This window comes from Manacus vitellinus, unplaced genomic scaffold (assembly GCF_001715985.3).
Source record: "Manacus vitellinus isolate BGI_N305 unplaced genomic scaffold, ASM171598v3 scaffold_44_pilon, whole genome shotgun sequence".
Classification (NCBI taxonomy): domain Eukaryota; kingdom Metazoa; phylum Chordata; class Aves; order Passeriformes; family Pipridae; genus Manacus; species Manacus vitellinus.
In genome coordinates, this window is record NW_021940565.1 from 3,053,297 (window position 1) to 3,067,420 (window position 14,124).

At 41.4% G+C, this 14,124-nt stretch overlaps 1 protein-coding gene across 10 annotated transcripts in view; it reads left to right on the forward strand.

Annotated features, from left to right (window-relative positions):
* Positions 1–14,124, forward strand: part of DNM3 (dynamin 3) — a 169,806-nt gene that overhangs the window by 138,393 nt on the left and 17,289 nt on the right. For all 10 annotated transcript variants that reach the window (XR_003916052.1, XM_029962280.1, XM_029962282.1 and 7 more), the window contains 3 exons: positions 6,620–6,784; positions 11,199–11,425; positions 12,024–12,260. Coding sequence is in view for 9 of the 10 variants with exons in the window: in XM_029962280.1 (XP_029818140.1) it covers positions 6,620–6,784; positions 11,199–11,425; positions 12,024–12,260 (629 nt within the window). In the remaining variant the exon portion in view is untranslated. The remainder of the gene's footprint in view (positions 1–6,619; positions 6,785–11,198; positions 11,426–12,023; positions 12,261–14,124) is intronic.

Below are 14,124 nucleotides of genomic sequence, written 5' to 3' on the forward strand. Positions count from 1 at the left end.
CTCTGGAAATGTGTAACAAATACACAATAAATGTCAGCCTGAACATCATCGGGGCTAATCATTGCACTTCAAGTCTTCATCATCATGACTTGAATTCCAGGGTAACTCACTGCTGTTTGTGACTTCCCAATATCCACTGACCTCCTTCTACACTGAAGTAAGAGCAAATATCGTGCCAATAGTATCTCACATCCTAGATTTTTTTTTTCTAATGTGCTTTTATAAATATGGGGCACTTCATGTGTTGTTATGACAAGGAAATTCTTTGAAAAGTTTGCAAATTCCAAAGTAGTATTTGTTTTATAAACAAAGGTGCTGTTTTCCTTATGCCAGCCTCTTTCTGCTTTTGCTTGTCCAGCAGTCTGTTCTGAAAGGCATGAAGCAGCTGTTGGCCCCAAATCAAAACTTGCAGTGCAGGGAGGGTTATGTAAAAGTCCTTTGTGTGAGAGATGAACATGGCAGCAAATGGTGAAACTGGAATGCAGATTCTTTCAGGGAAGAGGGCTATTGACAGTAAGGTTTTATTTTTTTTACTTGATTTTTGCATAGAATAAAAAATACAGGACATTGTAATTTTTTATTTTTTCTTTCATTTTCAGAAATCCCTTTTCCTGTTGCACCCAGTATCACCCACTGGATGGATGGGCTGTAAGAGGCTGCCTAGTTCTTTCCCTCAAGGCAGGATCTCTGTACCTAGGCCATTTCTGAGGGATGTCGGTCTAATCTTTGGGGGAGATTTGCAACTTTTCTAGTCCATCCATTTCTGTGCTTCACTGTTCTTACCATATAACACTTTCCAAATATTTATTTGGCATCTTTTTGTATCTGCAAAGACACTCATCTCTACCCTTCCACAAGTGATTTCTTTTGAACTCATCAGTCCTAATTATCTTAACTTTTCCTTTCAGGTAAAATTTTACAGAACCCTGAATGTAATTTTCAATGGTTTCCTCTGAACGCTCTCAAAACGTGCCATAAATTTCTGGTAGTGTGATAACCAGCACAGGATGCACAATTCTTGTACTGATTTCATAATAGCAAGACATTGTTGACTAATATTCTGTTTATATTGCACAGTGGATACAGTTCCTTTTCTGCTGAACTGCTCCTTAAGTGGCTGTATGTTTGTAACTGATTTGTTCCAGCCCAAGTCAAATATTTTCTGTTCATAATGAATCCATCTAGATTTTTAAGCTGTTTCTCTAGGTCATTGTGAACTCTGGTCCTGTCATGTAACTTGTTCCCATTCTCTTCCAGTTTCTTCTTATCTGTGAGTAAAATAAGCATAGGCTATAACCCACCATCCTGAGCTTTAAGGCTTTAATAAGCACGTTATAAAACACAGCCCATATGAAAGTCTCCTTTCATAGAGTCTTCCAGCTTGACAGCTTTTCTATGGAAATGAGTATCCAACCAGTAACTGCAGGGAGAGCACACTTCCATTAATGAAAATGTCACATGAGATTGTGTCAGAAAGCTTTACTGAGGTCTGAAATATGTGATATCTCATGTTAGTACCTTACCCGTAAGATCTGAACCCCTGCTCTAAAATGAGATTGGATTAATTTGACATGATTAGTTGTCAACCTGTTAAAAACTGTAAGATGAAAGTAACTCCAGATTGTTCGAGTTCTGGTAATACATCATTCCTTTCAGTCTCATAGTTTCAAATCAGCTTCTTGATTGAAGAAGGCAGGAAGAGAGCCTGACATAGATTCTTAATGTTTGGGATGGCTAAAGCCATGTAAGTACTTGGGGAGCAGTATGGGGATTCAGCAGGAGGATTTAGCTAATGGTCTGTACTATGCAATGTCTGTAACCACAGAGAAGAATCTGAGTAGATGATTGTTTAAGCTAATCCAGAGAGTTAAATACTTGGGAATCAAATTGAGCCTAGGGTGTATCATTCTTCTCAGGGGTTATGAAGTGAGAGAGATTGTGTGTGTAAGGGAAGCTGGATCATAACCTCTGCTTAGAGGAGTTCAAGGCTGCTAATGAAAGCCTAACAGCTGAAAGGGGCTGCCTGTGGGTGGCTCAGTAAAGGGAACAGCAGTACAAAGTCAGAAGATGCTGAAAGCATGGAAGAGAGTGGCAAAGTCACCCTCTGTGAGGGAAAAGGACAACTTCCAAGCTACCCGGGAAGTGTTCTTTCTCTGCTGCTTGCTTTGTTGTAAATACACAAAAAGTAATGTATTGTCATTTACTTGTGGTTCCTTCCAATAAGAAAACCTCACTGTGTGAAGCCATCATGTGGTTTCAGCAGTCCTCTGGCAAAAGGCACGCTATGTACAGCTGAGAGGATCTTAGCTAAATTATATATACAGCAGCATCAAACTGCAGTGGAGAGAGAGTCAATGGAAAGATTTAGGAAAAAGCAGGGGGGTTTAAGACAACTGTAGTGTGCTGAGTGTTCGTGCATTAAAGAAAATATTTCTTGGACAGGAATAGATGAAATAGATTCTATATTTGGCAACTGTGAATTAAAGCATAAATAAAATCTGGAGGGAATAATAAATTTTCAGGTGGTGGTTGTTGTTATGAACTTGCATCTGTAAATGAAAGATCCAAAAGCAACTCTTAAATGAGCAATTTCTTACTGAAGCCATGGACGTATTCCTTAGTGTACAGAGAATTGTTTTGCTGCTGCTCTGGTTTTTTACCCTGGAGTCACTCACCTTCCAATCTGCTTCCTCTTGGTCATTCCTAGTAGAATGCCTTTTTGATTACAGAAAATTGCTTGATACACTTCTCTAATGAAAACGCTAGACAAATGCTCCTTCTTGGAACTGACATCAGGAATGTTATACAAGACATTCTTAAATATGCTGGCAGCTGCCCTGAATGTAATGAAATCATGGAAATTAGAAGTATTGCGCTCTCTGTGTGGCCAGCTCAGGACTGTTTTCACTATGTTACCCAGTTTTGCTGTGAATTTTAAAAGGAATCACTTTTCATTACGTTTTCTTGGGACGTTCTTCAACACGCTTGTAATTTCTACAGTCAGGAAAATTATCCTGATATTCTAAGATGCTGCTCCTTTGTTTTGAAATGCACACAATTCCTCCTGCCCACATCCCTTTGCACCGCACTAAATCATTCCTGTTGCAGCAGAGAGTTTACAGTCTTCAGAAGATCGAAAACTTTTCCAGTAGAAATGCATGTGTAGGGTGAAATCTTATTTCCACTGCAGCCAGCAGTAAAATTCCCACAAACTTAAGTGGTTTGGATTTCACATGCAGTTTTTAGTCTGCTCTTGTATGACACGTTAGTTAATCCTTAACACGCTCTCAGTGCAGAAGGTGTGTAAATGTGGGAAAGCAGCAGAGTAGCAGTGGTGTGTACTTTTGGGTTTCAATCCTTTCCATGCAGGGAGTACAGGGCAGATCTGAAGGACAGGTGAGACCCACAGCAGTGTGCGAGGAATGGATATTATTTTCAGTCTTCTGAAGTGCAGAGAGCTGAAGGGAAGGACCTTCTCCCTGTGGGGGTGTGTACATAAATGGAAGCACCGTCCTGGCTCCCGGGTTACCTTCCCTTGTCTGTGGTGTTTTCACCTGTTGCTTCTCTGTAGCTTTGGTGTGTTTTCATTGGATATTCTGAACTTGGGTTTTCCAAGATGAATTAATTTTATTTACCTGGTTTTTAGTGCTCCAGCTTCTTCTGTAGTTTCTTTGTTGGAGGCTTACAAAGGTCCCTAAAGTAATTGCAGTTGTGTTCGTTTGAAGTGATAATATTCCATTCCTGTCAACAATTAATAGCAGTGTTAAGCAAGAGTCAACTGACTGAAAACTTAGCCCAGATTCATATGCTGTCACTTAACACTTGCTGTTGGAATTAGCAAGTTCTGGCTCAAGGATGAGGAACACTGAAAGGACTGGGGCTGCCTTGGCTGTTGGGAAAGGAGGCACAGAAACCTGTTTCCACTTCTTCATTCTCCTTTCCTGCTCAGCTTGACCGTTCTGTTCAGCTGCAGGCAGAGAGATGTGGGACGTTGCTGATGGGTTCTGGTGTGGGTTTATCCCTTGCAGCAGACTCACAGGAGCCTTTCCAGAATGCAGAGGGACAGGGTCTTGGGCTGAGGGGTGGCTTGCACTGAACCTGGAACCACTGTGGTGCTCGGTGAGAAAACAGCTGTTGTCAAAGAATGGCCTGGAGATGGAATAGGGTGTCTCTATCCCTTGTGATGCCCAGCTTTACTAAGCAACCTCATCTATGGATGCTGCCGTTGGCACAACGCAGAGGCAGCTGACCAAAGAAAGCCTGTAGGTGTACTGCAGGGCACAGAAATCTGTTGGAAGCAGATTTCCATCTGCTTGATGTGATGCAAACAAGATGGTTTCTGGCATGAAAAGCCTTCAGTTGAGACATCAAATCATTAGGAATACTATGGCCAGAAACTTTCATAATAAATTACTGTAAACTCGTAGAAGATTGATCTTTTTTGATTTCAGAGAAAATAAATCAACAATATGAAGTCAGTTCTGTTACAGTTTCAAACAAGACACTATTACCCTTTGCCTTAAAGATCAGAGAAAAATTACTATTTTTACTTTACATTCTCTTGATGAGGATAATGATAAACATCTGTCACTTTACTGCTTAGCCAGCTACAAATCTTACTGCAATCTGTAATTTAAACAGTGAAAAAAAAAAAAAAACAAAAGAAAAAAGATATATGAAAAAACTGCACTTTATATAGTGAAGAAGAAAGAGAATAGAAGTCAAATTCAGAGGAACTGGGAAGGGGCCATTTTTGGTTTGCTTGGCTAAAATCTGCAGATATATGACAGATGTATGATTTTCCATTTATTTGATATGTCACGGGAAAACTTAACATTAGTTTCTCTTCAGACATGGAGACTGAGGAAGATACTCAATCTGCACTTTGTGACTTTTTGGCATATGCAGTTTATTAACAAAATTATTAAGGTTTATTAGGTATGTATCTACTGGTGTTTCAGCATAGAAAACCCTATTTTCATCAAGAGTTCTCTCAGTGTCCTCCACAGTCCCAAGATTTTTAGGAAGCATTGCTAATTATTTTTAAAGATTAGCTGTTCTTTCAGTAGTTCACCTGTACTTTTGAAACTTCTTTTGCTGTCACTTGGGTTTGTTTCTAAATGGTACAAAACTGTAACTTAACAAAGCACAAACACCTCATTTCATTTAGACTGGACTGACCAAGATGTAGTTTAAAAGGAGTAGATATGAAGTGCTAAATGAGCAGAAACTGGCCCTGCATTAGGAAATTAAACCAGAAATCCCTTTGTGGCCTGGTAAGAAGGCATTTCATGCAAGGAGAAGCCTCTTTGGTGATGTTTGCATATCTAGCTCTAGTGGCCTTTCACTGATGGCTGAGATACTCATTTCAGCTGCTCCAAGATTCTCTAAAGCACCAGAGATATGCAGATTTTAGCTAAACACTCCACTGTAAATGGAGCTGTGCTAGTAGGGCTCTGGCTGATACATAACTAGTTCTCCTTATTGGGTTCTTCAGTTTTGCAAGTACTTTCTCTTTCGTCATGTTCAAAGCCGGGTTGGGTGGGGCACTGAGCAACCTGGGCTAGTGCAAGGGGGTGCCTGCAGGAATCTGCCCGTGGCAGGAACGAGGTGAGCTTTAAGATCCCTTCCAACCCAAACCATTCTGGGATTCTGTGATTTTTATGCTTCCAGGTATCCACCGAACAGATTTAGATTTTATAGTTCAAGGTACCAAGGCTCTGGTGGTCGTTTTCACGGAGAAGTATTATATGTCAGAGTTTGGGGAGCGTTGTTCTTTGTACTTTCTGGGTAGAAATTCCTTTCTTTTGGCACCTTTGAACCTCAGAAAGCAGTTTGCTTTTTACCAAAAGGCTACTATTCTTTTTTTAGGTTTTCTTATATTTATACAGGCCAGACTGGAGCAAAGTACAGACTTTTTAGCTTCTAGTTAAAGTTCCTGGTATTTTCTTTAATTAGCTCAGCTGTTTACATACAAAGAAGTGTTTTTCTGTCCAATGAAAAAGAGACCTCTAATATATAATCCAGCAAATGTTTTGCTGAGCCTTGAGCACTGGAACCACTGATGCTTTTGCTGTTATCCTTCATAAATCCTTTGTTTATATAGGTGCTATTCTCACCCAACAGGTTTGAGGCTGAACTATGGAATTTGTCACAAACAAGTCAGCCTTAAGTAACATGGGTGGATTTTACCCATAGGAGGGTACAATTCAAAATCCAGACTTAGGGTGCTGCTTTCTTGCATGGGTCAAGCTGACTGAATCTGAATGGTAAAAGATTTGTTAGTAAGTTTTGCAGTATGTGATCTGAGGTGATAATTTTTTGGTGTGTCATTTATCACCACAAGTCTTGGTCTGAACGCTTTCTTTAATATTTGTTTGGAAATATATAATGTACTTTGTGCAAAAGGTCTCATATGGCATTAACTTTAAAGGTCCTAATTTCATGATGCTGAACATTAATGTTAAAGTCCAGTACTTTATATTTTAACCTCTGGGTAGTCTTTGTATGAGTTACTTTGCTGGATTACTACAGTTTAAGTCCAGGGTTTTTTTCCCCCCAGTATATTTCCAGTTTACTGCAATCTGAAAGACTTGACTTTTATTTTTCTTTTGTGTAGACTGAAAATGAGGAGAATGGCCAAGCAGACAATTTTTCAATGGACCCCCAGCTGGAGAGACAGGTGGAGACAATTCGAAACCTTGTGGACTCCTACATGTCTATTATTAACAAATGTATCCGAGATTTGATACCGAAAACAATCATGCATCTTATGATCAATAACGTAAGTAGCAGCCAGGGTTCTAAATTGTTTCAACATGTCTGTCAAATCTCTTACTCTCAAACACACCTCTTGGATGCAGCAGCAGCAACAGCATGTTCTAAAGACAACACACCCCCATAAATGTCACACTCTTAGACAAAATATTCCAATATTCCATAGTACTAGGAAGTTCTGCAGCCTTCTCAAAGGCTGGCACACTGCCTTTAGTGCTTACCCCAAAATGCTAAAGACTGAATTAATGTACATCTCAGTCAGAATGTAAGTTATTATTTAAAGGTACATCACACTTGGTTTGGGGTTGGCTTGTTTGTTGTTTTGGGGCAGGGGGGTTGCCCCAAAAAAAGGGGAAAACTGGGAGCTCCATCTAGGCAGTCTGTGAGAGCAGCAAAGCAGAGTTGTGCTTCCTTGATTTTCAATCTACAGCCTTTTGTCATGGGTTTGTAAAGTAGTTCTTATTTTATTTGGGTTTCTCTATATTTTCAGGTTGCCATTTTAAAGGAATAAATCTAGAAACCTTGGACAGTGTTGTTTAGATAAGCAGATGTGGTTGGTTGATTTATTGTGTGTGTCTTTCTTAGATTCGAAGATTCTTTGCTTAAAGAAATGGCTTTCAGACATTGTTGTTATTCCACTGCAGTAGGATCTCAGCCTTTGCTGCCTGGCAGAGTTCTGAATGGACCTTGTTGAAAACTAAACTTAATATTAGTGCCACTGCTGCCATATAAATTACTGATGGGGAGCACAGCTCCTGCTAGTTATGAGTAGCACTGTTTCGGTGAGGTCATCAGACCAGTCAGTCTTTAGGAATACAATATGCTGTGAGGCAAATCTGGTTAGAAGGTAGCATTTACTTTTGACTCAGAGCCACCTCTAGCCTTCATCTGATGGATTTCATTAGCCCTGTGGACTTTGTATTGCATTTAAGAGTTAGGTGGTTGGACAGAAAATTTCAGTGGGATTTTCTGGTACATATAATACAAGTAGAAATTTTGCATGAGGGCAAGTGATATTTCATTAACTTCTTTAGTTTTAGAGGAGTCAGGCTGCAAGTCTAACCATGGGTGAGGTTTTACAAAAAACATGGGAATAATGGAACTGCCTTTTTTTCCCAGAAATCAGCCACACTCTTGACTTTTTAAGGTGAGTGTGTTCTCACTGCTCTTTCCAGATCACCCCTAGCAACCTGCTGCTTTGACTTTAGCCCATCTCCAGTGCCTTTTGAAAGGGCTGGGCTTTAGCTCTCATTTCATCAACGGCAGAGCTCGGTGAGCAGTTCCTTTTGAAACCTTACATTAAATTTTCTGCCACTCACCTCCTCGTATGGAATCGTTTAAGGGTCTCTGAAGTGTGTGTGTTACTCAGAAGTAGATTACTGTAAGATTTTATACTTTCAATCTCATCAGCTGTTAGTGACATTGATAGAGCCTGCCATGCTGGCTGGCCATGGCACGCAGAAAAAACATGCTTAAAACATCAGCTACCTTTCAGCTGGCCTCATTTGGGCTTCCTTGTGAGCTCAGGCCTATCCCTCCATCCTGCAGTTTAAATTGGTGGCAAGGAATCAAAGCATTTTAAAGGACTGTGAAGAGTGGGGCTAGAAGCACTAATGAACTTGTTTCTGTACAGCATAGGCAATAAAATACTATATTAAAAATAGCTAAAATGTCAATTTAAAGAAATCAGGGCTATTAAAAAGAGAAAGAAATGGTTGAATTAAGACTGCTGAGCCATGCCAAAAGGTTGTGCAGAGACCTGGAAAGCTGTGGAGCTGTGATGGAAGATGGGTCCCTTTAAGCTGTGTGTGTGTTCCTTGGTGTCTTCAGAAGTTCAATACATCCACAAGGAGTTAAGTGGAGACACCCTCCTTCCCCCCTAATGAACATACTCTGTATTTTCTGCTGCCCCATCATGTTGCCTCCAAAACTGTGGAGACAAATCGATCCCAAGGAGTTTGTTTCCATGACAATTGTAACCTCCCAAGTTTTCCTAGAACTTCCTTTCCACTTTGTGGGCCCATAAACAAGCACTTAAAATCCAAGGAAAGTATCGGATTCAAACTCAGTGTACAGAAAATAATCAGATGTTGTCCCTGAGCATATTTTGAGGCCTAAACCTAGACTATTGTATTCCAAATGCATTGCTTATTGTTCCCTTAGGGTGGATGTTGATTACCTTAAAAGAAAATACTTTTACCACACAGAACTGCATTGAGTTACCATTAGCAATTCAAACATGCCCAAACAAAACACACATTTCCAGTTTGTATTTCATGGTGCCCAGGTATCCTTGGTATCCTCTCTGAGGGGTGGTCTCAGAGTAGTCAGTGTATGCTCCATGAGCAGTGCTGGTAGTGATCTCAGCTGAGTAGAAAAACTCCAAAGTACTCGTTACTACCAAACTGAAGGGTGAGGAATGGGTTGTGTTTGCATTTGAGGCAGTGATGTGTGTTGTAGTCTTCCCACTGATGAAGTTACAAGCCTACCTTACCCCACTTCAGAGTGACAGGGCAAGTTTTAGGGCACTGGCCTTTTGGATGCTTCCTGTGGTTCAACTTTCACTGAAGGTCTGTGAAGGAAAACATTTTAAACCATTCCTGTGAGTCTGTTTTCCAGAAAGGATCAAAGGTGTGAGTAAGCATCACTTTCCCTTCCATTTCCAAGCTGGAGAAAGTGGCTACTGTGGAAGATCTTCCTCTGTCTAGTACAGCACATCCGATTGCAGAGGGCAGGAGGCTGATCCAAGAACCATCCTTAACACAGCAGTCTTCCCTTTCCAGAGGGGTTCAGGCAGTTACTTGAGTCCCCTGCTAGTAACAGACAGGGACCTCTCATGATAATTGTCACAGGCTGATTTTTTTCAAACAGATATTTGTGGTTTAACAATGCTTTTACAATCAGCTCTGGCCTTAATCTAATTTTAGGATTTCTTCTTCTTCTTTTTTTGAAGTGATGCCATTAAAATGCTCATTTCATCGAGCAGAATGTGATGCTGTTTAACTACGATATCTGTTTTTAATGTGGAGTTTTTGGCAATCATGAGGAAAGTAGTGTACTCTGGCTCTTGATCAGTACCATCTACTGGAAAACAGCATGAAACTCATGGAAAATTTTTGCAGGCTTTGCTAATAATTTGTGCATCTCCTGTCATACGTGAATGGGGAATGACAGCCAAGCCCAGGCAATATGGTTTTGTTTCCCTGTGAGGTCTGTCCTGGCCACCTTCTCATTGCTGGGTGACCAGAAAGGGTCCCTTGCCTGAACAGCCTGACTGCTCTCACTGACCTCTCCTGAACACAAACAGTGCCTTAGTCTCGCTGTCAGGATTTAAATCAGCATTGCTAAACTAGCACAAACGGAGCTCAGGTTTATGTAATCAGAATCCTGGGAATGTATTATTGTCAGTATCTCCAGCTCAAAAGAGTTTTATAGAGCAAAGCACCAGATGAGAAATAGATTAGAACAGCAACCAAAGTCTCAAATGCAAGGATTTAGTAGGTCAGCAGTTGGTCTATTTACCACAGTCTTATTTAATCAGAGTACCTCTAGCTTTTTATGTCTCTTAATGTGGCCCAGGTTTCCATAACCAGGGCAGGCATAGCAGGAAATCACTATAGTAAATTAGATTACTTGGAGACTTCTCCCTTCAGTTGGAGTGTGTGTGGATGAGATATTCAGAATCTGACAGAGTTGTTGGAAATGAAAGACAGTGTCTACAGTAGGGTAAATTGTTGCTAAGAAAATAAGTGGCACAGATGTTATAAAGCCTGAAAATTCTAATTCCATGGGGAATCTATATCTGATGGTACTGTCATTTACCTCTCAGTCAGCCATTTAGAATTGGACCAAAATGCCAGCTGACTCCTGGGAGCTGTTGGGAAGCCTGTTTGAAATGAAATGTAAACATAGGTGTCACCTTAGAGATGTAGAACAGTGTTAGCTCCAACCATGTCTAGTGTTTCATAGACAGACCCAAAAAAGGCCCCAGTGCACTGTGGAGTGACTGCACAAAACCATCTTATTGTCAGATGTGAATTGCTGCCTCAGAATGGGGCTCTGTAATTGCCATAAGCCCATCTGTGTCCAGGCAGCTGCTAAAAGGTCCAGTCCATCCTTTTCCAGCTGCGGGGCCCAGCTGCATGTGCCAGCCTTTCCTTGGGACACAGCTAGACTTCAGGCTGCTGCACCGTCAGCTCAGTCTGAGCTCTGCATCTTTCAGTCCCTGATGTGACCTAACAAAAACTGCATGACCAGTAGAACTGGTGAAAACTAGTAGGAGAAACTGGTTAAATTGAGGTATGTCTGTCTCCACCGTATTTGCTCAGTGTTGTGTTTCCCGCAGAGATTTTGTTTGTTTATTTCTTTGGTGGTTTGGGGTTTTTTTTGTTTTGTTTTGTTTTTTTTTCCTGATGAAATAGGTAAAAGAATTTATCAACGCAGAGCTCCTGGCTCACTTGTATTCTTCTGAGGACCAAAACACTCTGATGGAGGAGTCGGCTGAGCAGGCGCAGCGCCGGGATGAGACGCTCCGCATGTACCAGGCGCTGAAGGAAGCCCTGGCAATCATTGGGGACATCAGCACTAGCACCGTCTCAACCCCTGCTCCCCCTCCTGTGGATGACTCGTGGCTTCAGCAGGCCCGCAGGTGAGGAGCCTCCAATCTGTATTGCCCTGAAATTCAGGACAGGCAGACGGAGTCAGCATCAGTAGCTCCCTCCCTGCCTGTCTTTTTGGGAAGATGCTCCTCCAGGTCTTTAATGACATCTGTGAGGGAAATCAAAACATTTTCCCACATATACATCTTCTGTGAATATGTATGTGACACCAGACAGGAATATCTGCCTTGTAGGAGACCATCCAGTGGATTTGTAGCTTTTCTGATGCTTCAAATAGCAGCTACTTCTGTCACCCCAGTTGTACATCCACAAGGCCTCTTTCTTGCAAGCTGTTACAATAATTCAGCATCTCAGGCTCTATGTTCTAGAAAACCCACTTAACAACACATTCTTAGAACTTGAATAATAAAATCTATTATGTTTACCTCTTTACTTGTATGTTGTCAATGAAAAAAGTGTGGGACTTAATTATATGTGATCCTCTGACATTGGCAGCAAAGGAAAATGCCAAGAAAAAACAGTTGCCATAGGCATAAAAAAGGTTTTAACTTCTGTTTAAAGTAAAATAAAATACAACAAACAAACCCCCACCTTAACAAACTTTTAAAATCTCTGTTATTTCACTAGATCACCTCCTCCAAGTCCCTCAACTCCAAGGAGACCGACATTAAACAATCCCCCAACCAGACCTTTATCTGGCCGAGGACCAGCTCCTGCAATCCCATCTCCAGGCCCTCAGTCGGGGGCTCCCCCGGTCCCGTTCCGCCCAGGACCACTGCCTCCGTTCCCAAGTGCTGCAGAAGCCCATGGAGGACCTCCCCAGGTTCCTTCCCGGCCCACCCGGGCTCCTCCCAGTGTCCCAAGGTAAGATGTGTGATCTTCCTGGTGGTGGCATGGTTCTCTCCCTCTGGCATAACAGACAGACCCTGCGCTCTGTTGGAAAGCTGAGTGCCATTGTTGAGGGAATTTTGTAGCAAAGCAAAAACGGGCATTCCCTACAGAGAGTCAAAGCTGTTTTGAGGAACCAATTTTTAGCACAAATACGACTTTTTGAAAAGATAGGAAGATTTTTTTCATTTAAAAAAAAATTCCAGTCAGTCAGTTGGAAGACACTGATTTCCTTACATTAAGACCCCCAGTTCTGGTTGTGTTGTACCCACACAGGGGTTCAGAGAGAGAGAGAGAGAGAGGTCACCTACCCCTCCACCAGAAGTGGTGCCAGGGTGCAGGTCCTCACCTCTGCCATTCTGAATCCTCACCAGAGGAAGTAATGGCTCTTCTGGGGTAGAACAGGAGCAATCCTTGCAGAACCAGTGGAACAAACTGGTAGGAGTCTGATTCTTGTCCCACAGGGCCAGTAATTTACAGCCAGTTGAAAACAGTCCATAGTGTAGATCATATGGTACAAAACAATTAGTTAAGGAACAGGATTTTCTGCGGTACATAGTTTCCTTTTCTTCCCAGGGCTTTGCATTTATCAGGACTTTTTAAAGTAGCTTTGCATATTTTATAATTTTCTGTGGCATTAACTGTTTTTTTATATAGGTTATATGGATAAAATGTCCTTAATGTTTATTTTCACAATGATGTAATACACATAATCACTCATATATACATATATATATATGAAAACCTCTGATTCCGAGGGCTTCATTAACTTCTTAAATTATGAGGGGCTGGGCAGATCAGGCAATGTTGGAACAAAGGGGTTTCTCCATTTTTGATAAATTAACTGTTACTTTGAAAGTAGTCATGGTTTGAAAAAAAAACAAACCCGCCAGTTAAATAGAAACAAAAATAAAATGTGCACATTTTCAATTTTAAAAATGGTAATTGAGAGGAGAACCTTTGGAGAAAAACTTTATTTTAAATAGATGAGATCTGTTTTAGTTGTCAGTAACTTAAACTTGAGGCTTAGTGTTTCAAATATAATTACCCCTTATAATAGGAAGAATAAATAAATGAGGTATATCAAAGGAATGGAGTATTTTTATGTATTTGCTATGAAAAGGGTGTTGTTGCATCAATGCCCAACCACAAAACACACTCTTTCATCTTAGTGGATATCCTGTAGCTTGCAGTAGGGGCCATTGTGGAGAAACCTGGAATTGCCTTTCTGAGCTTTGCGCTGGAAGGGAAGAAGCCCAAGGATCATCCCCTTGTGGGAGAGCCTGGGGCTGGGCCAGAGGGCTCTGGTGCTTCCTCTGTGCCATCAGAGGGTAAACCCCAGCTTAGAGAGAGAGATGGGGTCCAGTGTTCTGCCAGTTGTGCTGCCGGAGAGAACCATGGCTCCTCTCCCCTCGCCTTGCCAGCCAGCACGTCTCCTTCATCCTGCCCGGCCGGGGTTTTGCATGGACACTGCTTTCCTGAGGTGGCTTGCCAAGAGCATGTCTGATGATCATCTCTTTCATGCCAAAGTGCTAGGTGGGATGGAGACCAGAAAGGAATTTTCTAGCGCACAAAAGACACGTGGGTAAGCAGCCTGTGAATGACTCAGTTCGGGACTGCCACTGGTGGCATGAAAAGCACTGGTGGATAAAGGAGGTCAGTGATTTTTAAATGCTGTAGCTAGATACATAATTGAATGTGTGACTGCCTGACATTTTTGTGGAAAAAATATCTGCAATATGCATCTTCTGGGCTGGATCCTAGTTCTCTTTTTTAGAGCTATGTAAGCCTCGGACAAAAAAAAAATCTCAGCTGCTGAAGAATGAAGGAAGGGTTTGCT